Source organism: Thermobia domestica, chromosome 2, assembly GCF_964235325.1.
Source record: "Thermobia domestica chromosome 2, izTheDome1.hap1.1, whole genome shotgun sequence".
NCBI classification, from domain to species: Eukaryota; Metazoa; Arthropoda; class Insecta; order Zygentoma; family Lepismatidae; genus Thermobia; species Thermobia domestica.
In genome coordinates, this window is record NC_137455.1 from 68,578,542 (window position 1) to 68,605,975 (window position 27,434).

At 34.2% G+C, this 27,434-nt stretch overlaps 1 protein-coding gene across 1 annotated transcript; it reads left to right on the top strand.

Annotated features, from left to right (window-relative positions):
• The first annotated feature begins 715 nt into the window (after nt 1-715).
• On the top strand, nt 716-2,707 carry LOC145679062 (putative glutamate receptor). The gene has a single exon (XM_081749659.1). It carries the CDS (start codon nt 716-718, stop codon nt 2,705-2,707), a length of 1,992 nt encoding a protein of 663 aa, XP_081605785.1.
• Nucleotides 2,708-27,434: the final 24,727 nt, after the last annotated feature.

Sequence of the window (27,434 nt, forward strand, 5' to 3'; positions counted from 1 at the left end):
CAAATTGTACCCAAACTGCCTCAAATGATCCTTCCAAAGTTGTGATCAGAGACTTAGGCCCTATTTAGTGACAATTATAAATTATTTGTTAATTTTCCATGTGACTTGTTTTTTGTCCATCTTAGATGTTTGAATATAACAATTTAAAATATATGTGATGGCGATTATATGTAGAGTTTAGTTAGTTGGGTCGAGTTGAGCATTCCTTTTCAGCATCAAAGCTAAATGAAACGTAAATCTATAATGTAGGCTTTCCCATCGGGAATCGAACTCTCATACCCGTGCATCAAAGGCGTGTGGCCTAGCTACCATTTTACCATGGAGGGCACCTTTACGTGGAAGTTTGTATATATTCTTATTCACTACTTTCTTCTCCCTTCCTTTCTCCGTATATTTCCTTGAAGAAAATTTTTGGAAACCACTCTAGAGTTCTTTCATGGCAAAATGATTTGTGTTGTCTCAAGTTCGACTCCTGATGAGAGTATATGTTGGTCGAATCCAAGGTGTAACTATAGGTCCCAAGTCTCATACAAATGGTTATGCTACTGAAAAGAAACAGTAAATTTTAACTAAAAGATTCCAGAAACCAGTTAGAATACACTAGGTATTAAAATTTGTCAAGAGTACTATGATTGTTTTTTTCTCTTTATCTGTTGTGCCAATTCTAATATTCTTGTACTATCATCTTTACAGATCAAATGTGTGCTGGGAAGAAATGATGTTGATATTGATGTTATCAACGCTGCTTTGTTTGGCAAAACACATTGAAACTATCTCCTCTAAACTAGAAGTCTTTAATAAGCCAGCTAGCAGTTTGGAATCTTTAATTTATACTGTGATTGACAAGTACTTTAGTGAAGCAAAGTGTGTTACTTTAATCCAGGACTCACTAGCGCAATTAGAATCCGTCAGCGGTCATATTTGTCGTAAGACACACATTCCAATTGTTATTATACAAAGAGATGTTGTTACAAAACAACGTGATTACGAAACTCTTCTTCTTACTGTGATGAATCTTCAATGTACAGGTTATATTATTAGATCTCGCTATGTTAACACGGTGACCGAATCCATTTACAGAGTACTTCAACGAACAACAAATAGAGTTCAGAAGAATTTTCTTTTACTTCCTGACGGTAATGAGTATACATACGACAAAAACATTGATGAGAATTTTCTCAGGTATTCTCCCAATACCGTGATTGTAAAACCAATTTCAAATTTCTCAACTGAATCCTACAGGCTTGTAACTCACCAAATCGGTTACAATTTACACCCAAGAGGCTTCAGACCAGTAGCAATGTGGATTAAAAGAAGATTTCTTGGTGGTTCTAACATATATCCTGATAAGTTAAACAATTTGGAAGGAAATATTTTAAAGCTTAGCATGATCGAATATAGTCCTTATTCAATTCCTGGTGAAAACACTCATGACGGAACTGAGTATAGAGTAGTAAGGGAAATTTCACGAAAATTGAATTTTGTTTGGAAATCAGATGTGGTTAAAGGTGGATTTGGAGTTATTTTGGACAATGGAACAATCACTGGATTGGCTGGTTCTATAGTTAGTGCAGAGTTCGTGGCTGGTATACCTGGTCAGTATGTTAGTGCACTGTATTATAATTTAGGGGAGTTTACTGTGCCTTACTTACGATCTGCTATTACATTTCTGACCCCAAAGAAAACATCGTCAATTTCATTGTTGTCAGTATTTAGACCATTTCAATTATATGCTTGGATAGCAATTGGCAATTTTATCATCATAGGTTCTCTACTTCTTTTGACATTTGCACGAATTCATCATAGACTTTTTCCAAATATACGTAAAAGTCGTTATTATATGTACGGTTTATCATTTTTCCATTTAATTAGTCTAATTTCATTTATTGGTGTTGTCAATCCACGCCATCCGTCAATAAGACATCTGTTAATTTGGACGCTACTTACGTCAATGTTGTTATCAACACATTACAGCTGTAATCTAGTATCTTACTTAACAATTCCTCCGCCAACAGCTACTATAGATAACTTTGAGGAATTGGCGGAATCTGGGTTAAAATGGGGAATTGTTGATCCTAGTTGGCTAGAATTCCTTTTAGATGCAGTTGATGTGAATATCCAAAAGATAACGAAACGTGTTCTTTATAATGAAAACGGAAAAATCCTAAATGATTTGGCTAAAACTGGCGATATTTCTATTCTTGTTGAACGTACACTCTCTGGTAACATATGTGGTGCAGATTACCTGGAAGAAGATACTATTGTTCGTCAACACTTGATGGAAGAAGATGCAATATCTTTTAACATTGCATTGATGATGCCTAAGGCATGTCCTTTGGTTAATAAATTTAACCAAATCCTTCAGTGGTTAAGAGATTGCGGTATTATTGAAACCTGGGAGCGAATCGTTATTGAAGAATTAAGACCAAGAAAGTTTTTAATACCTCTGTATGAAACGGATAATTATCCTTCTAGCTGTAGACCATTAAAAGTGGATCATGTACTAGGAGCGTTTGTTCTGTTGGGAATTGGCGTATTTGCATCAATTATCGGTTTTCTATTAGAACTCACTCCGTTTGCTATTAGAACTATTCGTGCAAAACAAGTAGTTTGGAAATTGAAGGCGATCATCAAATGTAAATTAGCACTTTGGAAATTCAAAAGACGTGTTAGGACATTTTTGATTGGAAACAAGTGTAACAAATGAAACTAGAAAATGACTATAAAGCGAACTTACTCAAATATGTTACCGATATTAAATATATACTACTGTATGTCTGATACTACCCTATTTCCTTATTACTGAATGTTATCGAGCATCAAGTGTGCTTTCAGGAAGTGATTTATTAATTTTTGTTGGAAACCTTGAAATATTATCAATTATATCATATGTATCAGACATTGTGAACAGTTCTAGTAAGTTATTATTGTTTAAATACCAGAATGTGCAATCGAGTGCATCCTAGTGAAGCTCTTTGCAAAAATTGATTGTTACCTGAATACTATCAAAATCAGAATATGAACGTACAATATCAACTTACCTTTGATCTGATTTAACAAACAACTACAAACAAAGGAAGAATGATTCAAAACCCAATTTTTATTTTAGAAATAAATTCGGAGATAGAAAGAAGTATGTAATAATAGAAATACTAGAACAACGAAGAAAAATTAATTCCACTAATAAGAAGAAAGGAAAAAAATATTAATTCACTCATGACGATTAAGATAAGGGAGAAAAGAGAATATTGTAATGAAACAAGAAGAAATATTCGTTCCGTTCTGACGGCAGAGATTGAAACTTAAAAAGCAACTCAAAATATGAAATAAACTGGGCAAGAAAGTTCTCTAGGCAAAATCAGTTAAAATCCCTCTCACTTCCTTGGAAGTGATAGACAAACATACTAAAAAAAATATGTGTAAAGTAGGGATTATAATATTGTCCTGTTATCCTTAGCGGTACATACAACAAAATATGCTCACCTGGTAACGACGAAAATGTGGCATGTGGAAGTGTAAAATTAGACGTGTAATTGTAAAGCAAATATTAATCCTGGAACGTTTGTACTGATGCTAGGGCACAAAAGTAAACCTTCAATTACCGGAAGTTTTGAAATACGGTTATGACATACAACTTCTTATAAATACTGCATATTTAAATGTGATATGAGTTTCTTAATTTTGAAACAATAATCGATTACCATACACTTGCAAGTAACAAAAGGAATTTATGCATATATATATATATATATATATATATATATATATATATATATATATATATATATATATATATTTTGCCACCGAGCACATTATATTTTATTATTTTAGGAATGCTTACTTTGCTTACTTATTGTTCACCTACACGGTTCAGCATACACACACACACACACACACACACACACATATATATATATATATATATATATATATATATATAATTAATTAACTATACCGACAAACTTTAAGAGGTGATTCCTTACATCAAAATAAGAGAAAAAGTTCTGATGGACCTATGACGAAAGTGAATAGTTTCAGAGCTAGGGCTGTCCAAAATCGCGAAAAAGCCAAATTTCAAAAGGCCCTATTTCGAATTCGAGAGACTGTGGATAGTGGACCTTATCAGCATATAGGAAGTCATGCATACGAAATCCAAAATTGCATATTTCATTAATGTTCAATGGGTGTACGGATTATTCCCTGCAGGGTGAAATTCCCAGACATGCCATCAACCGAATTTTGAGATATGCTCTGACTTTATTATTGGTCCAAAGTAGGCAAACGATAAGCCTTGACAGCAGTGAACACGAAAGTGTGATGTTGGAAGTGTTAAGGATCGTCAGCAGCATGGTCTCTCGTACTCGGGAAAACGCATGGTGCGATGTTTCCTTTCACGCTTAGAAGTGAAGAAAACGTGAAATATACCGTGACGAAATACATGTCATCACACGTTACTGCGAACACAAGGAAATATGGAGCTGCCGGTTCCTAACACTTCCGCCTTCCCTCCGAAGCATTGGACGTCCATTGTTGACAAGGTTTACTTCCTGCCTACTTTGGAGCCTTCTTGAAATAAGGATATATCTGAAAACTCTATTGGAAATATATCTGACAATTACACCCTGTAGGGAATACCCTTTACACCTATTGACATTTGATTAATAATGCACTTTTGTATTGTGTATGCCTGGCTTCCTTTACGCTGATAAGGACCACCATCCACAGTCTCTCGAATTCGAAATAGGCTCTTGAATTTTGGCTTTTTTCGCGATTTTGGACAGCCCTAGCTCTGAAACCATGCACTTTCCGCCATAGGTCCATATGAACTTTTTCTTTTATTTTGATGTGAAAAATCACCTCTTAAAGTTTGTCGCTATAGTTCATTAACACTCTGTATATATATATATATATATATATATATATATATATATATATATATATATATATATATATATATATATATATATATATATATATATATATATATATATAATTTAAATAGGAACATAATAGAGGCATTTTGACCCCTTGTACTTCGTACTGTTTATATGTATATGTATGGTGCAGAATTTTTGATGGGTGTAAGGAAACAAATTTCTAATAAGTCTTCGTGACTGAGATTGACTCACAATAGTATATGGAAAACTACTGTCTCATTTTGCCGCATGTTGCATTTGTAGGAAGAATCTGGTGAATCATGTATACAAATAGACTACTTCGAAGTCAACTACTGAAAATGAAGTGAAATTTACTCTGTTTAGTTTAGTGAATGTTGTAATGTAAATGCGGACGAATGGAATGGAACATGATATTAATGCTGTATTATTATATGTCGAGAGCTCTCCTCTCAGGGATGAAGAGTTTAGCAATAGAGATTATGAAAGCATGATAGATGGGTTTAATGAAGAAATCAGATGTCCCATACAAGCAACAATCAGATATTTCTAGGTTATTTGAACACTACGCATTCCATAATTTCATTGGATATTTATCTTCATTGTTTTGAATTAGATTTTAGTTCCTATTTTTAAATTATAATTGTCTATTTACCTCCTTATGCTAGATATTTTTAGTGGCTGAGCAACTTTGTTTTCTTGATTATACTTCATAGCATGCAATTCTAAAAAAAATAGTAAAAATTTCCATTTTATACAGAGAGTGAGTATTATAATATATATATATACCGTAGATATATATTGTTTTCAGATGAACAGAAAATGTTATGTGAGGCTTTTATCCTATAATTGACAATAAATGTAATAAGACAATGAATACTGAATCTTAATAATAAGTTGGCAATATTATAAAAATATAATGAACAGTATTGACTTAAATTGACTAAAATATGCTCATCATAAAAAAGGGAATCAAATTGATCCTCTGGTGCTTCTAATATAAACACAATTCTGATTCTTCTAGTGCTAGGGAAGATATCCAATCTGGACAAATTGGATTCAGCGTTATTTACCCGAAGACAATCAAGATATGGTTTAAAATTTATACACTAAAACAATATGATTATTGGATTCGCAGTTACGAATTATATTGATATCACCAGTAGACACCAAATTTACTGCATTTCAAGATCTCAAAATCATCAATGCACAAAAGATTTTTCCTCCCACTGTTTAGAATATATGAATTGAACTGAACAAATGTGGGGATACCAATATGGCCTTTTTTATTTTAGTTCAATATATGAATATATAATATCTATCCCAGGTCTTAAAATATGTTATCCATCATCAGTAAATATAGACTTGAATACGAAAGCATGAAATTGTTGAATCTGGAATTTTACTACGTTGGAAATCTACAAGAAAAAGGAAAATGAAGATTTTTTTGACAATATGTATAGTTGAAAGGAATTCAATTTTCTTGTTCTTTTATATATAGTGTAATGAATTCGTATATAATTGTGTCTTGCTCTCACTGACTCATTAATATATGTTCAGTGTTTACAACTCGACAAACTTCCACAATTTTATTATGGTATATAATAGAGTAGTTACGAGATTATTTATTGCCCAAATATAAATCTTGTCCACTTTAAATTGAGAAACTTAAAAACCTTTAAAGATGACTCTAGTTACCTTTAGAGCTTCCATTTAGTCATAATCCATTCTAATATCCAACGAACTCTAATATATTGTGTAATTGGTAATGGATATTGGTTAACCCATTAATAGCGATAGAATAATAAATCAGTATATCGATTTCCAAACTATATGCTGCCCATAAATATCAGAAGTTTTATAAGCAGCTAATGTCTGACTGTCTGTTGACAGGTATTCAAGAGATAGAGAGAAGCGTTTTTTTTTAATCGATTGAACATTCCAATAATTGGTTCCATTATATCCTATAATTCTATATTCAAACCTGAAGACGGAAAAAATTAACTATTTTAAGGTTCAATATCGATCGCATTATAACAGAAACAGTAAGAGATAGAAACAACCAGTTTATCGAAATCGATTGAGAGTCTCAAGAAAAGATGCTATCTTTCTAGTAAAACTGTAAATGGTATAAATTTACTACTACTTATTTTCAACATAGATGTCTATAGAACAAAAACGGTAAGAGGTAGTGACCAGTAGTTTTTAGGAATTGATCCAGTGTCCCAAGAATTAATTCCATTTCCTCCATTAAACCTCTATTCAATTGGAAGTGGTGTAAATTAACAATTTCCGATTTCAAGATTGAACATCATAGTGGAAAATTTTAATAGAGAGCGAGTAGTTTTTATGTGGATTCATTACCGTCAAATACATATTTTGTCTGTTTTTTTTACTACTCGATTGCAATCGGAAGTAATAGACATCATTTACCACTTCCAGTTTCAATGGTAATATTCTTGGACCAAAGAAACAGGAACGATGCTGACCAATAGTTTTTGATATTGATTCAGCGTCCGAGGAACAGATTCTATCTTTAACCTTATCTCCCCATTGCAACAGAGTTTATTCCAGTTTTACAGTACTACTTCTAGTTTTTTGTATTGAAAATGAAATCTTTAAGTTTAACGTACTGCAATTATACCCTTTATGTTCTAGTATTGAATTCATATAGTTTGCATGTCGTCTTTAGTTTCACATCGTCAAACAAAATTTATCGAAATACTATTAATGAAAGACTAATTAAGATAAAGTGAACTAACCTAGAAGAATGGTAATTTTAATATGTTTTAAGTCTACCGGGGCTACCGAAATAAAGCATTATATCTTTAAATAACAATGATGGATACATGAATTAATGTTCAAATAATTTTGTTTAATGGTCTCTTGTTAAATGAAGTTAAAATCGAAAGTATATTTAATCCAATTTGTCAACGCTTAATTTTTTATGTTTTTCTTATAATCACAGAACGTATTTCACTATTATTAATGGAATAATGGATGAACTAAGATGTTTCAAATGAACTTTTTTTTTTTGGCTTATATATTTCTGTCGTCGTATCCATCCGATAACTTCTCAAAGTTGTGTAATGCTAAGATAATTGTAATGACAACCAAATATTTCACAATATAACGAAACTATGTTGTTCTTGATGAAAGTTGCTTTGTGCATTGGGCACTACTTTCAAATACCTTTTACAGATCTGATTGGCATGAAGGTATTGAAGTATGTGCTGTTTGTTTCTTGTGCTAACAAGTTTTATTTCAGATTTAACAACTTATAGGGATCCATAATTATTACCATGAGTTAATTTTCCAAAACTTATCCATCTGTATGAAAAGCACGTCACAGCATTCTTTTTCTAAACTCCTTAATCTGAAATCCAATCCTTTATCCCTGACCCTCTTATGTCTTTTCCATTTCTTTCTGTTGTTGCTTGGTTGAAATTAGTCCTGGTGTGGAGTGGACAAGACCACTACTTTGTAACATTGATGCTAATTATTAGATCTCCTGGAACTTTATTTTCAGCAACAATTCAGCTTTGGCTCCTTTTGTGGACGACGCACACTATATCAACCAACGGAACAGAGGATATGTGAGGATATTTAATATGGAAGGTGAACGTTCTAATTCTTTGGATTCGGAATATTCCTTTCCAGAAAACAAATATCTTTTTGAGGAAGAAGGGATGTGGAAAAAAGTAATGAGAGAGAGTATTTCAACAACCAAAATACTCTGGTTGTTGGAGATTTCATCGAACTGTATATTTAAAGTTAGCAACTAGGGAAGTATATTTAACTGTATATTTAAAGTTATCAGTATATCAATTTTTCAGCAGCATGACTCCACACTTAACATGGAACACGGAAATCAATCTACACGCAATTCTTCTGGTAGGTCTCCCCGCTGGTCTACTCGCTAGTTCGTGCCTTTGATGCACAGAGTCCCAGGTTCGATTCCCAACAGAAGAGCCTTGAGAAACTTGCACGCGTTTGGTGGCTCGCATTTTACTTTAATATCCAATCGACATCTTACCTAACCTCGGTGTTGTAAGGGACGAAAAACTCCAGACAAACAATGTTCTACTTGTAATACTTATCAACGCTGAGTAGCTAGCTACGAGTGTGCAAAAAGTTTTATTTATTCTTCTGCTTCAGAATTTCTGCCACTTGTAATCATATACAGGTAAGTACATACTTTGTTCAACAGCGAGTGTTGTGATTCAATGTATCGCTTTTTCTTTCACCTCATTCAAAAAATAACAAAGATTATCCCTATCTTGATAGTAATACTTCATTTTCATAACAATACCTCCTTCTGCTAATTCTAATAACATGAAATGAAAATGAATTCCATTATTTATTCATTACAATGATACACGATGCTACTATATGTAGATAAACATGGTAAAATATTTATAGATACTATTATGTTGCAAGATATTTTAATAAAATATACCGCTTTGAATAATTACAAATAATAAGTTTAAGATATTATTAAATTTTATAACGCTACTTATAGATGATCAGTGAGACTATAGAAATCACTTGAAGTAAATGAAACATTTGAATTGATTACTATACCAATTCAGACAGTGCTTGAAAAAAATGGCATTGTTAAACTCACAAATGATTTCATTTGAAATTTGGAAGAGCATAATTATAATTTGACAAGTTCTTTTTTAGTACTCAGTACGGTAATCTTTATCTTTGATGCATTTAAATAGAAGTCTGACCTATGAATGTTGGCTATATTCAACGATTCAGCGCTATCGCTTACAGTCATCAACAAGCTTTAAAAATTAATTATTATCAAGATAGGTCTTCAGAGTGAAAATTGAAGGATAATTACGAGTAATTTTCTGAAAGTAGAAATTTGCAATAACATTTTTTTCCAAAGCGTGACATGACTAACGCTTACAGCAAATTTAAGGAAGTTATTTATGGGTGTTTTTCTGGGTATCCAGCAGAATAAATTCGTATATGGAAAGTTTCTTAGTCGTTTTAACAACCGTAATTGTAACATATAAAGCTGTGGTAGCAAGACTATACCAATATATGTACGAGTAACTTTTTTTGTGAATAAATGATTTCAGTATAGTTAGTGAGTAAATGTTTTAAATAAAATGATAAACTAACCATAGAAACAAAAGTGAATCGTTGAAAGTCAAGTTCTGTTCCAAGATAGCTTTGACAAAATTGCTTTTATCTACATATCTACATATTAACTTCTTTTTCTTTCTCCGCCTAGCTAAATGTCTTTCCCATACTTAATAAAGCCTTACTTGAATAAATTATCCCTACAGAGCTATGGTTTCTAACATTGAAATATAGATATGGTACATAACATTGTTTTTGGCATTTCGTTTTCCATTTTCTCCTAAACTTATAATAATATGCATGTTATAGTTTAGGAATTTAAAACAAACTTCTCTTCTATAACTAAAATTCAGATTATTTATCTATAACATGAGTCTAATATTAACCAGAAATGGTGGCAGTTACGATGAGTACCAATATTTTTTAAAAAAGATCGATTTGGCACAGTTACTTTTAGGGAACGCATCCAATTTTAAGCGTGAATACACATTTTAATAATCTTAAATGTATGCAGTTATGGTATCTTTTACTGTTCATAACAGTGTTTATAGTTTCTGTAACAACATTACTTTTCCTGTTAAATAGGCAAATTTTGAAAATAAGACAAGGTATTAACTAAAAGGAAACCTCAGGCCGGGACGGTAACACACTTACAAGAAGTTGACAAATTATACCTAATTCAGAGATGTTTTACTGCATAGTATGGTCTGTTTCCACGTTTTCTCCTCTCTCTATTAGACATGGTTATACTCCTTCATCATATGTTGTATGTAGATTTTCTTGTATGGAAGTTTCAAGTGACAACATGGGTGAAGCATTTATAGGTCGTGTGCACAACCAATTATTCCTTTAATAAAGATTGTTGATTAAAACAAAAGACTCAACGAAAGATTCCTTGCTTGTTGATTAAAACAGGTAATTTTAAATACTTTATTTATAGGGTGGACCAAAACTTGTTTACTGCTAGGAGAGAACAAATTTATTTCAAAGTCGCCGCATAGAATGTTTGGCAACTGATGGTTAACAAATTAAGCATGTAAATTAGATTGTGGTTCTTTTACGTTTCGTCAGATATAAATAAAATTTTCCTCACCACAAATATCATAATATTATTTTCCTCTTATGAAAACAGATGTATAAATACACACTTCCTTATCCCTGTAATGTACAAAGTAAGGCAATAACATTTAATGGACAGGGATTACATACATCAGTATGTGTTATATCATATTGATCCTTTTTTAATTTATTAAGGAGGTTGGCTTTGCAAAATTCCTTTATATATTTAGCATGTTCTGTCCCTACGTCTATCGCACCAAGAGACAAAAGTTCTTAAGGACTATAACCAACTGTAGTTCAAGTCACTGTCCCTGGCTCGTGGTACTACCAATAAGTATCTTCCTGATACTTTAACTTACCTGGACAGGACGATGAAGGACCTCTCCAAGAAAAGGTTACAAACTGTTTCCCAAATCGCTCGTCGGTCTCAATAATGAGATGAGCATAAGGCGCCGAGAGGTTCGGGTGTCTCGTCTCGAAAACCTCACGGACGATCAGACTGTCATCCAGACCATAACGCACACAAACATCACTCATACAAACAACGAAAACACACTGGATTAAATGACACCATACTTATTTATTAGAGCACTATTATATAAAAAAAATAAAAAAAAATAACGAAGAGAAATGAACACAACACTGAACACTGTGGATGTATAACAATTTTAGTCGCTGAAATCACGCTTTGCCCTTTTCGGGCAATATAGCCCTTTATATATATATGATTATGATTCAGATATCACCACAAATGCTTCTCTCACACCATTGACACACTTGGGGGATTAGCACTGGGGAAAAGTTGTCTGGATCGTCCCACGATGAATCCAGTTGTTACGCTGAACAGTCCTGCAGCGTAAAGGTGAATCTTCAGCAAATAAACAAAAAGAAGGTCTCCACAGTGGAATACTGATATTGGAGGGCGCGTGTATAACTTTTTAGCGCACTAGGTTTGTGAACCTGGGACTTCACTAGTTGGGGCTAGCCGTAAGAAATCGTCTTTCACCGGCTAAATAGCTTGTGCCCCTTCACAATAAGTCGTATCTGAAGCTCGACACGACATGCGTGGTTACGGCTTCCAGACCTGGAGTCAAACTCCCTGAGCATCCAAGCTCAAGGAACGGGTTGCAATGGTTAACTGAAAGTGTTGGCAGTTCATTTCAAAAATCACTCCGTTAACTCACCTGTATGCACATAAAAACAGAATACGGAAAATAATATGTTAATTTTGGTCAACTGTCTATAATGCACTAGACACGGCGATAACTTTGGCGTGAGAAAGTACAGATAACGGACTGCAGAACAACGCAGTTGGTGCCACTTTGGTTGCTGGAACATCTGGTCAGCCCGTATTTCTCTAATCTATTATAATGTTTCCATAAGCGATTAAAGAAAGCACTTACTTCAGTTCCCAATAACTATAGAATATAAACTGTGCATATAATAAGTCAGGGAGAAACACTGAAATGGTTAGTCACTAACTGAAATGTTCTCAGCAAAAGCAATGTTTTAAATATATATATGAAAAAATGATGAAAGACTTCTTTGTCCAATTGTGTGGGAAAGAAGCAATTCTCACCAAATAAAGAACTTATGTGCGTTGTAGAATAAAGTATAAATCGAAAATAATAATCACTGCCTTTACGAAATATACAGTGTCCACAAAAAAATCTTCTATAACCTGGTAGCGGTTATATATGGTGTCTGAAAGTGGAACGACCTGTCAAGTGCACACGTAGACAGGTTGAGAACCCTTGGCCGTATGACAAAGTATGAATAAAATTAAGTTTTTCACCAAAAATTTAAAATTAGTTAGTTGGCAACACTGTGATATGGTATGAGACTTACGTGCATAAACGATGAATGGTTTTTCACCTGAAAAAGGGCTATTTAAAATAGTTAAATAACTTGTTCACTCACTACAACATGATGAGGTTCCTGCATGAGCAATGTCCAATCCAAGTGATCCATAAGGTAATAAGATCCTCTTGAACAATTGGTGCAGTTGGGTTTCCTTGTCTTCCGTTTCTTCACATGTTGAAACCATGCTGTCTTCCTGTGTGAGTATCCTCCAATCCTCCATGATTCTCCAACGATGAGTTGATGAGGGGAGAAGGGGAGATTTTTTTAAACACTGGTGTAAGAAACGAGGTATGGTTGAAACACCTGTATGATAACTTTTTTTTTAAAGTTCGCAGAAAGCGTTTATAGGGTTATTAAAATTCTTACTTAAAAAAAATACTTTTCGTAAAATGTTTAAGTGTTCCGTTTCGATCACTTTATTTTGTATAATATGAAATAAATATACACACTCAATAACTATTCATGAAAACATCGACTTAAAGAATTATCAAATATCTCAATAAAAATTAGTAAATATACTGATATCTGTATTTAAAATATCAAAATGTGAATGAATAAGCAAATAGCAAAACATGTTAAAGGTACTAAAATATTAAAATTATTGTTAAAGTTTCGATATCACTATAATATATTTGAAAAATATGAAAATCATTGAAAAAGTAAAATGAATGAAAATGTAAACACATGATAAACTGACAATATACAAACAAAAATAAGGTTTTAACCTGTATGTCCTTTTTTTAACTGTGCCTCGTGTTGTTTGGCAGAAAAGAACGAAAAATCGTTTTTCAAAAATAAAATAAATAAACTTAAGTGTCAAAATTGACATTCATAGTAATTCCAAGAAATAAGCATGATTCTGCACATCAAAGAAAAGATTGTGATTTCGTTGACATGTATGAAGAAAATTTGGTACGCCATAAGATCAAAGGCCATTTGCTCGTCGAGAAAATCGAGACTTTAATTCAATAATGCTCAATACAACAAATGGTTTCGTTCTGAAACAAAGTTATTATTAGCGTAGGCCTAGAATAATGGTTGTTGTTCACTTCCAAAAACGTAAACATTGTAGGGTTACCAGAACATATGGGTATTATCTGCAAAAGAACTTATTAATGCAGCGTTGAAAACTATACGGTGTTGATCCAAGTTTCTCAAAGGTCTGAATCAAGGAAGTTGACTCACTAGTCCAAACATTCCTGAAAATAAATGGTCATTACACCATGAATTGACCAAAACCATAGGTGGGGAAAAATGTGTAATACTACACGTACATACACACGAAATATGCCATCGACACCTGTGAGGCAAAATTAGAAACGAGGAAAGGCCTGCAACTATAGGCCCTTACAAAATGTTTCTATACATAACTGAAATATCAACACTAATATTCAGTAAAATACACGTATGTTCCCTGGAACATAACGTACATCATCCACCTGGAAAAAGATGTGTAAACACACAAAATACAAATGCTCTCGTAGCACCGTAAAATGTCTCTACAAGACAAAATACATGAGACCTATTAAAAGAAAAACATGAGATACAAACAAGAATATAGTCAACGACATTACAAGTCTCTGGTCGGTCTGAAACATCAAGATAAAATTCCCTACAAAACAGCTGTAACAAGCTTCCTTAGGCATCTTCGTTACAAATATTCAAAATGGTCTTATTAACGCATTAAAATTCAGTCATCGAGCATACGAAATAATCGACAAAGTAATTTTCATAAAACGTTATGGCTTCATGCTGTTGGAAAGAAAGAAAATAAGTTTATTTTTCGGGATCTATACCGAATTGGAATAGTTTCTAGGACATACTGTGACTAAAATATAATTTTCTCAAAATTAACAAAAGAAATTACAAAACCTTAACATACAAGTACACAATATAGTTACGATTCATAAACATTAAAATATTCACTGAAATGTTACTAGGCATCAAAATATACTCAAAAAATCGAACCTAAGAATACGCATGCTTAGTTACGGCTACCATAAAGGAAGAAGAGAAATGAAAAACTATATTTTGCGATTGATGGCGAAAATACAGTTAGCTATGGAATATCCAATGGATTAGCCACATCCATTTTTGCAAGAGATCTGCAATTCCAGGAAATATTGCCTCCCTATAAAAATCTATTCATCCCCATAAAATATCCTACCCGAAGAAGATTCCCTACGGTCGTTCAGTGGTCTAGAGAAGACAAAAAATGTTAATTAGAAATTACAAGAAAATATAGAAGTTAAACATATTTCCGCATACATAATAATATGAGGGGAAAAACGACCGTTCACCATCAGAATAACTGTTCATATAGTTCCTTCTAAAATAAAAAGATTACTGCTTTCGTTCGGAGAATATACTATTCACACGACATTCCTACACATACTATGAACCAACAAGGAAATGTCTGTTTTCACTTGTTTAAGGCTTAGCCTACTTTCCGTTCTAAACTTTTCTCTTCGAACAAAATATATCATGTCACATCCTGGAAATTCAAATAAGTCAAAATCGGGTAAATGACGTAAATGAGGTTCAATAAAATTACAGTAAACACTTCAAAAAGAAAACGAAATCTAAGATTTACACTGAAAAATAAATTTAACATTGATTATAAGTGTAAAGTTTCATATTCTACGCATGAGATTACACACTAAGTTTCATTTACAAATACAGAAATATATACATAACTAACAACTAAAAATTTTCTCATTCTAAGCATCTCGATTTTTTTTAATTCTGAAAAGAAAATCAAACATTAATTGTGAGTCATATGTATGATAACATGTTTAAGAATTTGGAAAGTAGGAAGGGATTCTAAAAAGAATTTTTTTGAACAAAAAATTTTAAAAAACAATAAAAATATGTTATAAGGCCAAAACATCTTCCCAGTGGCTGAGATACGGAACTGTGCTACTAGTTCAAATCGCTTTTGGATAATGCAATTTCTCTACGTATGTGATTACATACTAAATTTTATTTATAAACATACAACTATATATATATATATATATATATATATATATATATATATATATATATATATATATATATATATATATATATATATACAAGTAACAACTAAAAATTTTCTAATCCTGAGCATCTGGATACATTCTTCTTCTTTTTTTAAAGAAAATCAAACATTAATTGTAAATAACATGTAATAACAGATTTAAGAATTTCGAGAGTGGGAAGGGATCCTAAAATATTTTTTTTTAAATTTTAAAACACAATAAAAATATATATATTATAACGCCAAAACATCTTCCCACTGGCTGAGGAACGGAAATCTTGCCAAGATTTCAAACCGTTTTTGGATAAGTACGGTCCTCCTACGTATTTAACGCAATTATTTACTAATATCTTAACATCAAACATCTAAAATGAAAACAAGAAAAAATTAATGACATTAAACTAATAGTAAGTCAGTGATAAGGTTTGCAACACTCATACACAGCTGACTGAGGTATGAAGTGCTACACGGAGCAAAGACAAAAGGAGGAAAAGAATTAATCAGCTGTGTATCACCCGTTATTCGTAACCATAAACACAGGTGATCGAAAATGCAGCGACTATCTTATCAAAATAAAGAAAAACGTGTTATCTGCTCTTTGCTGAACAGTTAAAAGCTAGAAGCAAAAGAAGTTTAAAAACAATGCGTAATTCTCTTTTCATATCCAGGTGTTCTGATCAAAAACTAAAAGCAAAAAGGAAGAAAAATGAATAAATGTCTATCGCTTAAAAGTTGAAAGAAAGATTAAAAGAAATGCGTTGCTTTTCTGAAAGAAAATTCGTATCAGTGTAGGAAAGTTTTTTTTTTAATGAAGTGAACCTCACTTAACATCTGTTTTAATTTCTGCTCTCTGTATAACTTCTACGTAATTGTAGTCCACCGGTAAGGTTAGGTGCAATTAATGGAATACACGTAGGCTCCCAATATGTTGAATTGAAGTAATAATGTAACCAAGGATCTCCTAAATAAAGAGGTAACAAACGGGTGGTTGATAAGTTATTAACCTGTAAAGGAGTTGAATTATTCTCACCGGACTTGTCGTTTTCGGATTTTGACAAGTTGACTTCTCCACTAGGGGAAAAAGAGATTGGTTCTTGAGTTTCATTAACAGGTGACAAATTAAGGTCATGCAAAAGATCTTCTGGTAGTTGGCGACGTGCCAAGGCCATCCAAATTTCACGGGTTTCAGGGGTAGGTTCCCATAACTTGGTCCTGTCTATCGAATGAAGTCCTAAATATTCACCTGTGGAAGGGTCAACAAGTTCAACAACACGGTCATTAATGACCTTAACACATAAAAGGGGTCTTCGGTACAGATCAAAAAATTTTGATATTTCACCTTTCAATAGACTACTGATGTTACGCTGCTTGAGAAAAATCAAACTTCCTTGTTTTAAACGTCGTCGCTGTTGCTGACTGTCGTTCCGTCGTGCATTCCTTTTTTCTATGATGGCTTTTCGTCGGTGGTCTGCCATAAGTAATTTATTCGACCAACTAATCCCGTCTTCCTTATCAAAATTTTCAGATACCTGTAAACCAAAATGCTTAAAAATGGGACGAGAAAAATGAATATTAAGATACAAACTTGGTGGTGAAACACCAAGACTTTCAACGATGGAGTAGTTATGTAACAGAACTGCTTGCGTCAGGTTCTCGGCCCATTTATTATGTGCCTGACAACATAATAACCAAAGGGTAGATAGAAGAATCTTATTAGAGTGTTCTGTGATGTTACTCATGGGGTGATACGGTGTTGTATGATGGACTTTAATATTGTACTCTTTCATTTTAGATAGAAACTTTTTGCTATGAAACACTGCGGCGTTATCTGTCAGCACTGCCTGCACGAGACCTAAATGTAGCATGTATATATCAAATAAACATTTGATAACTGAAGTAGCAGTGGCGTTCTTCAAGGGGTAAGCTGTACAATATTGAGTAAACACATCAACAGTAACCAGTGCGAAGCGCGCACCATTTTTGCCTGATGGGTATGGGCCTAAAAAATCAAGGGTTAATAAAGCTCTAGGTTCTGAATAAGGATTAGTGGACAAGAAACGAGCTGGTGGGTGGTGATCGGATCTAAATTGCATACATTTCACACAATCCTTTAAATGTTTCTTCACATCTGATCTCATTTTGCTCCAATAAAATGATTTTGAGATGATCCGAAGAGTTTTGTCTACTCCCGGGTGATCTAAATCGTCATGATAAGCTGTGAGAACGTTATTCACTAATGACCTGGGAATGCAAATTTTATATGAATCTGGGAAGTGAAAATCTCTGTACAAAAGAATACCATTATCGAGTTTGAAAAATTTTTCCCAATTGCGTGAATTCCTTGGAAGTTCTTTTATTTCCTCGCCTGCTAAAAAAGAAATAATGGGGAAATAATCAGGATCTTCCTTTTGTGCGTTCTGTAACTCTTCAACTGAAATATTTTTGATTTTGTCTTGAATAGCCTGTAAAAGATGAACACGTTTAGTTGGTAATTCTTTGGAAGGGAAGAGACGTGAAAGCGCATCTGCACAAAGGTTCTCGGAACCTTTCTGGAAACGTATTTCGTACTCCAGCTGCTGTAATTCCAGGGACCATCTAAGAAGACGAGTGTTCCAAGGTTTGGCCTTATCTAACCAACTAAGATTTTTGTGATCTGTAATAAAAATAACATGGTGACCGATTAGCAATTGGCGCCATTTTAGGACCGCAAATACGATTGCAAGACATTCGATCTCACTCACACTATAGCGAGACTCAGCAGGTGTTAAAGTCCGACTAGCGAACTGGATTACCTTTTACTGTCCATCACTGTACTGATATAGGACTACACTGACTCCCAAGCGGGATGCATCCGATTCTAAGTAATAAGGTAAATTCAAGTCAGGGTGTGACAAGAGAACATCTTTACAAATATCGTCTTTAATTTGTTGAAAAGATTGTTCGTGTTCTTCAAGCCAAGCCACCGTTTTCCCTTTTTGAGAAGCTGGAAAAGAGGTTGCATTTTTTCTGAGAAATGAGGAATAAAATTTCGTGACCAATTAAAGAGGCCAATTACAGATTGTAAAGATTTAATATTGGTGGGTCTGGGTAAGTTACGAACCGCTTCTATGGTTTTTGGGTCTTTTTTTATGCCTTCGGGAGTAATCTAGAGACCTAGAAAAGATATTGAATTAGTGCAAAACGAACATTTTTCAATGTTAAGGGTAAGGTTGTGTTCTCTAAACTTTTGAAAGATTTGTCTCAGCAATGCAAGATGTTCTTCGAAGCTATCTGTAAAGCAAGCCAAATCGTCAATATATCGTAAGATTTTAGCATGTAACTCTGGTCCCAATACTTTTTGGAGCATACTGTTTAAAACACTGCTACCATTTTTGTAACCAAAACATGTGACTCGATATTGGTAATGCTGGCCTTCGAAATTGAATGCTGTATATTCCTGGGACTTAGGAGTAAGCAAGGCTTGATTATAACTACTTACAAGATCCAGAGAGCTAAGGAAAGGTTTACATTTTACTTTTAATAATAAGTCCTGTATGCCCTCAGATTTTGTTTGGCGAAGTTCCACAAACCGGTTCGGCAAACGAAGATCGACACATATTCTTGGTTTCCCATTTTTCTTGGGAACTACAAGCATAGGATTGCTGTGAACAGAATTCGAATGACAAATTAATCCTAATTCTAATAACTTATGAATCTCATCTCGTACATCTTGGAGATACTTATGAGGGATGGGATATTGTTTACGTACCAGTGGCTTGTCAGTTTTCACCTCCATCTCATAAACGAAGTCTTTACAGAGACCTGGATAATTCGTAAAAATATCCCTATATTGTGACAAAAGAGAGTATAATTGCTTTTTCTGTTGGTTGTTTAAATTAAAAGTGCGGTTAACAGCATCTCTAATCTATTCGTCTGTAGCACATTGTTTTACAAAAGTGGCAGCTGAAATAGAAAAATTGTTATCTATCGTATCTCTCTCTTCATCTTCGAAGATTTCCTGAAAGTCAAAATTTTCTGGTAAAAGATTAATAATGGTTTTCAAATTATTATATTCCATGGAAATCGTACCATCCGAGAGATTAATTTGGCTTCTCAATGCAGTAAGTGCATCAAGTTCTAAAATAAGATCTTGATTAAGAGATTCTGTAACATAAACTTTTACATAAACAGAAATGTTATCAATTTGAATAGTGACTAATGTGTAACCTCTTACTTTTCTTCTGGTTGACCCACTGAAATCCACTAAAAGTACATCATCAGCTGGAGTGCGTTTGGGTGACGTCACATCTGCGCTAATGCGTTTCCAAAGCGCTAAAGACATGAGGCACGTATCAGAGCCTGTGTCAGCCAGACATTCAACTTCAGTATTACAAACTAAAACTTTAAGTTTAGCAGAGATAGGATTGGGTTGCGCATTAATATAATGGTCTAGAGAGTCTGTGTCCGATTCACAGTCACTTCTAACTAAATTAGGATTATTTACACTACAAATGTGAGTATGCGATACCAGAAAACGCTTAGTTGGACCTACAGTGGGATAGCATGTATTGGCCGGTACCCGGTCCTCAGTACCGCCTTCTAATTGTTTTCCGAGTGGCCAGAATTCCAATCATTACGTCGGTTTGACCGGTTTGAGTTGTTCCTTTTGTTATGATTTTGCCTATTGTTGTTATTTCTACTATTATTATTCCCCCTTTCATTATTGGTACTATTGTTTCGCCGATTTCTAGAATTATTGTTCTTTCGTTCAGGTCTAGTGTTAGAATTATCGCGCGAGTCGCGATTCCTGTTTCGTTCCTCACTATTTCTCTGATCACGTGATCTCGAGGGTCGGTTCCTATTATTTCTACTATTGTCATGTCGCGTACGACCTCGGTTCTGATTCCTATCAATTCTCATATTATTTACGCGCTGATCCTGGTACCTTTGGTTATTACTCTTATTATATGAAAAATTTCGTTGGTTACTTTGGAAACTGGAATTTTGATTACCATTATAATTATTACCCTGCTTGTATCTTTCCTCTCTACGACTTTGCTGAGCGTGTAAAGTTTCTAATTTTTGAATTACGGCCAAAAACTCCCTGATATTGTTACATGAATGAAGAAAGAGTTCAGTTTTAAATCTATTAGGCAAAGTTTGTATTACATCTGTAAGTATGAGAAAAAATTCAGGTAATTGCGGCGTCAATTCGCGAAGTTTATTGAATTGATCTAGCTAAATCGTGTACGGAACTATGTACCTTGGGATCGAACCTAGTACTCTTACAGGTTGATAGCCTGTGTTGTACTGTAGCTTTTCCCGCGAAAGCTTCAATAAGTGCTTGTTTGATTTGATCATAGTTAGCAAAGTCGTCTTTCCTGATATTGTACCAACTTAATGAAACTCCTTGCAACAATTGTGGAATGAGTTTAAACAGAGCTTTATCAGATAGGTTGGCTAATTGAGCTGTAAGCTCTAGCTTTTGTAAATAATTGTGAATTGATTCACTGGAAGGATCACCCTGAAGTTTAGGAAAACACTGAATTTCCTTAAGCATGACATCGTCTTTTAATTTCGTATTTTTTCTCTGGCGATTAGTGAAAGTAACATTTTTGTCGCGCTTGCGCCTTCGGTCACATACAACCTTGATTTCTGAATCATCACTTGCACTATCACTACTACTGGTGTTTTTACATTCCGAATAAGCCGAATCACTATAGTGCATATTTCTAACATGTCTAGGAGTATCTGCTTCTACTCGGGGTTCGAATTCTGACGCTCTATTTTCGGTACTTTCTACTCTCTGGGCGAGCTCTACCATATCACGCCTAATTTCTTTTATGTTCTTATCTATTGCCCGTATTTCGGCGCGACATTCTGCGTTAGATTCATTTTTTACCTTCATATTGTAATCTATCAGTTTCGCCTCTTCATATACCTTTTTAATATCTTTACTTTGCCTATCTACGCGTTCAGAAATTTCCTCAATACGCTCATGCATCTCATCTAATTTATCGATTGTATCTATATGTAAACTAACGCAGCGTTCCTTATTAGCCTGACACACATCTCGGGCTGATTCCGACTGGCCTTGGAGGGATTGTGTGTATTCATGCAAGCCTCCTAAATGATTCTGAATTTTACAGACTTTTGTTTCTATTTGTTCTACACGATGACATGTTTTTTCAGTCTGTTGCCTGACTTCGACGCTGGTCTGTGTGGCGAGTTCGATTGCCTGTTTAGTACTATGACTGACTTCGTGAAGCTGATCATGAATCCTAAGAGTTATGCCATCGTACTTTTGTTCGAGGATTTCGTACCTACGTTTACTTTCAGCCTCTAGTCCTAATACTTTGTTCTAATCTTTGGTTATTTTCGCGACATTCTTTTTGTACAGCGTCTAACTTCTGACCTAACTCACTCTTTAGCTCTTTTTCTAATCTATCGATATTCTCTTTATTTCCCTGTTCTAATCGAGCTAGGTTTTCTTTATTTTCCTTTTTTAAATCTTCGATATTCTCTTTATTTCTATCTACTTTTTGTTCTAATCTAGCTAGGTTTTCTTTATTTTCAGCACGAGTTTCTTTATTTCCCTGTTCTAATCTAGCGAAATTCTCTTTATTGTCTCTCATTGATTCTTCGAGAAGTGAACTCATTCTAGTTATAATATCTACTTCCTGATGTTCCATTTTGTACAAGAGAAAACTTAAAACGTATGATTAGAATAAAATATATTATCACAAAAACATGTGATTAAAATCACCTGAAAGAGATTTTTTTTGAGTTCCTGGTACTAACCTGAAAGAGAAATGGTATATTAAAATATTGATCTTATAATTATATTCGAGCACCAACGGTCTCGATTCGGGTCCCTGTTCGGGCCTCATTTATTTGTAACCGTCCTGAGTTCGTGTCCCTGTTCAGGCGCAATTTATTTATAACCAACTGTAGGTCAAGTCACTGTCCCTGGCTCGTGGTACTACCAATAAGTATCTTCCTGATACTTTAACTTACCTGGACAGGACGATGAAGGACCTCTCCAAGAAAAGGTTACAAACTGTTTCCCAAATCGCTCGTCGGTCTCAATAATGAGATGAGCATAAGGCGCCGAGAGGTTCGGGTGTCTCGTCTCGAAAACCTCACGGACGATCAGACTGTCATCCAGACCATAACGCACACAAACATCACTCATACAAACAATGAAAACACACTGGATTAAATGACACCATACTTATTTATTAGAGCACTATTATATAAAAAAATAAAAAAATAACGAAGAGAAATGAACACAACACTGAACACTGAGGATGTATAACAATTTTAGTCGCTGAAATCACGCTTTGCCCTTTTCGGGCAATATAGCCCTTTATATATAAATGATTATGATTCAGATATCACCACAAATGCTTCTCTCACACCATTGACACACTTGGGGGATTAGCACTGGGGAAAAGTTGTCTGGATCGTCCCACGATGAATCCAGTTGTTACGCTGAACAGTCCTGCAGCGTAAAGGTGAATCTTCAGCAAATAAACAAAAAGAAGGTCTCCACAGTGGAATACTGATATTGGAGGGCGCGTGTATAACTTTTTAGCGCACTAGGTTTGTGAACCTGGGACTTCACTAGTTGGGGCTAGCCGTAAGAAATCGTCTTTCACCGGCTAAATAGCTTGTGCCCCTTCACAATAAGTCGTATCTGAAGCTCGACACGACATGCGTGGTTACGGCTTCCAGACCTGGAGTCAAACTCCCTGAGAATCCAAGCTCAAGGAACGGGTTGCAATGGTTAACGGAAAGTGTTGGCAGTTCATTTCAAAAATCACTCCGTTAACTCACCTGTATGCACATAAAAACAGAATACGGAAAATAATATATGTTAATTTTGGTCAACTGCCTATAATGCACTAGACACGGCGATAACTTTGGCGTGAGAAAGTACAGATAACGGACTGCAGAACAACGCAGTTGGTGCCACTTTGGTTGCTGGAACATCTGGTCAGCCCGTATTTCTCTAATCTATTATAATGTTTCCATAAGCGATTAAAGAAAGCACTTACTTCAGTTCCCAATAACTATAGAATATATACTGTGCATATAATAAGTCAGGGAGAAACACTGAAATGGTTAGTCACTAACTGAAATGTTCTCAGCAAAAGTAATGTTTTAAATATATATATGAGAAAATTATGAAAGACTTCTTTGTCCAATTGTGTGGGAAAGAAGCAATTCTCACCAAATAAAGAACTTATGTGCGTTGTAGGATAAAGTATAAATCGAAAATAATAATCACTGTCTTTACGAAATATACAGAGTGTCCACAAAAAATTCTTCTATAACCTGGTAGCGGTTATAGGACTACCTGATGGATCATCATTTTTTTTTTACTAGAAAGTAGAGGATCAGGAGTTAGGAATTGAGTTCGTACATGAAGGTCATACTCAAAGTGTAGTGGTAGAAATAAACAATTTCCTGTTTTAACAATCATTGTACAGCTAAAACATAATTAAAGCTAGCTCGAAGCGGATTTTAGCGACAAATTGAGAGTCCCAAGAATACAATTCACTTCTACCCTTAACTATATACTAAAACTGAAAGTGAAAAATTCATAAAAGTTCCCAGTTTCAATATTGATCCATAAAACAAAAATGATAAGATATAGCAAGAAGCAATTTTTGAATGGATTAAGCGTTCTTATAACAGGTACCATCTACTCTCTTAACTTTCTACTTAAGATGGAAGTGAAAGAAATCAACCAATAGAGTGAAAACGGCTTTAGATACCGAAAAACGGCTTCTTGCAATCTACAAGAATATATTAGATCTCCACACTAATTTCGTGACCAAAACCAGAAGTAATAAAATTATACTATAATTTCTGGTTTCAATATTAATTTAGAGAATGTCAAGTCATACAAACTAAACTCTTTTACGTGATGTACACTGATATATGTTTTCTTCTGTATTATAAAACTAAGAATATTTTTCTTGTTCTGAGTAACATATTTTACTTCCCATACGCTTTAGTTTTATTTCGTAACAGCCACCACTATGATAATATTCTATATTGTATATCAGTGAGAGTCCAAACAATTGATATTCAAGATACCAGTGCTATCGCACAACACTTATTTTGCTTTCTTGGAAGCAACGTTGGATAGAAATAGATCGTTTCATCATTTTTTATGTAACTTTAAAATTGCATACAATTTAGCAACGTGCAGTTCAATCTTTATTTTGTTGAAACCTTTGATACAGTATATAATAGAAATATACGATCGTCTCTAACACCCTTCAAGTGTTAATACGTCATTCGTCATTTTTTTTTTTTTTTTTTTTTGCAAAACAAGTGTATGAAAAAGTTGTAATATGAAGTGCATATTATATAACCAGTGTTCAAAGCAAAATAATTCAACTAAAATTACAATGTAATTTTTATTTTCTCTTGGTAATTTGAGCAAATAGAATGTGACTATATGTTCAAACACTGTGCTTACTTTTCTTTTTCTTTTGAAAAAAAAAAAGAAAGAAAATTCATGAAAATTTCAACAATTTTTTTTTCTCAATGTGAAACAACTTCAATAAATTTTGCAATGTAGACACCTCTTCTTTTAAATTATATATGGTAAATGGCATTGACATATTTCAGAGCTTACGTTACCGAACATTGATTGTCTTTTTCTGCTATACACTAGAAAATCAAATACAATAAAAATTCAATTTCCATTACAATATAGACTTCTTTTGTTCCTAAGTTATAGGAAAATATATTAAATGTTGTACCTAGCTGCGTTGCATTTTTTTCGCGCTCCACCCTAGCAATAGGAACTAAATACATGTTTCTGATTGGTTGAGTTATTTGTTGGCTTGGCACCTTTGCTCCGTATTAATCGAAATTGCTCCATACGAGCTTGACATAATGTGACGTGGTATTATCATGAGAGGAAAGGTGGAATAAAACAAGTCCGGTGGCGCTTCTAACCCCCTTCGCTCGTTGATGCAAGCTCAGCTATGTTTTGTAACGGAAGTAAATCAGTTTTGTATAAATAAAGTTGTGTGTGCAAAGTGGACGAATTACCACGTGACGTAACGTCACGACTGGATGCTGCAACTTCAATGTAAATTTAACTACATCTCAAGAAAGGCAGGGAAGTGTATGCCTACCTTTCCCCCTCCTGGTGCCTCTGGCACCTCCCCTCTGTAACTCCTCTCTAACCCATACAAACCCTCGCTTCACGAGTGTCCCACTTTTTACTCTCCTGTTGGTTTATAACGTCATGGTTAATAAGGGCTATCAGAAATCTCTAATGGTAAATGGTAAAAAAGCACAATTTGTGCATTATATATTACGTACAAGGACAAATGAGTGTTATTTTTGCATTATTTTAATGATAAAAGTGTTACAAAAGCTTAATAAAATTAAAAAGAAACATTCCTTGGGTCGAATTTGAACATACGCCAAAAGCGATTTTCATTACTAGCAGGCTCGGCTACGAGAAACGATAGCTTCTGGTGTTTGACTTGTGCTATATATATATATATATATATATATATATATATATATATATATGTTACGTGGCGAGGGCATTCCAACCAATCAGAACAGTGTATTTAGCTTCTATGGCTAGGGTCAAGCGTGATTAAAATATTTACAAATATAGTTATACTACAATACCTGGTTAATTTAAATAGTCGCAATCTGCAATCACACTCATTGGTCACCGCTCAGCCAACCATTGGATTCCGTGAGAAAAGAAAACGATGATGCAAAGAAGTCCTGAACTTCACTTTGCACTGCCCAATCATCACGGAAGGAAAACAGATCAAGATACCGGAAGAAATAGTAGTCAGTGGGAGAATCGAGGAAGTATAGTGGACGAGGAAGGATTTCATACTGCAGCTTATGGCGAACTTGCATTTTAACATGTACATTAAGTTTTCTTGTGTGTTCTTTCTCACAAAAATCCTTTTAAAAAGTATTGCTAACTAACTAACTCTAACTCTATGGCCTATTGAGCCCCGAGGTTCAATGCCGCATCCACAAACGTTCTCCACTTACTTCTATCCTTAGCCAACTCGATCCAGTTTCTACTTTGTATTTTTATTTCTGCGAGATCCATCTTAATTTTGTCATCCATTCTGCACCTAGGTCTTCCTAATATTCGTTTTCCGATTGGTCTTACAGCTAAGACTTTGAAAGCGTTCTTCCTTTCTTCCATTCTGGTATATGATCTGTTCACCTGAGCCTCCTAGACTTGATGACCCTAACAACGCTTGGTAAATCGCATAAATTATGTAGTTCCTCTTTAGGAAGTTTCCGCCAGTCCCCATTCCCATTCCTCTGGCTCTGAATATTCGTCTTAGGATCTTGTTCTCAAATACTTTGAGTCTGCGTTCATCCCTCAAAATAAGCGACCATATGTCGCAACGAAACTGAACAACAGGCCTAAGTATCTTTTTATACATTTTAAGCTTAAAATTCCTCGACAGAATTCACGACCTCAAGAGATTTTGAAC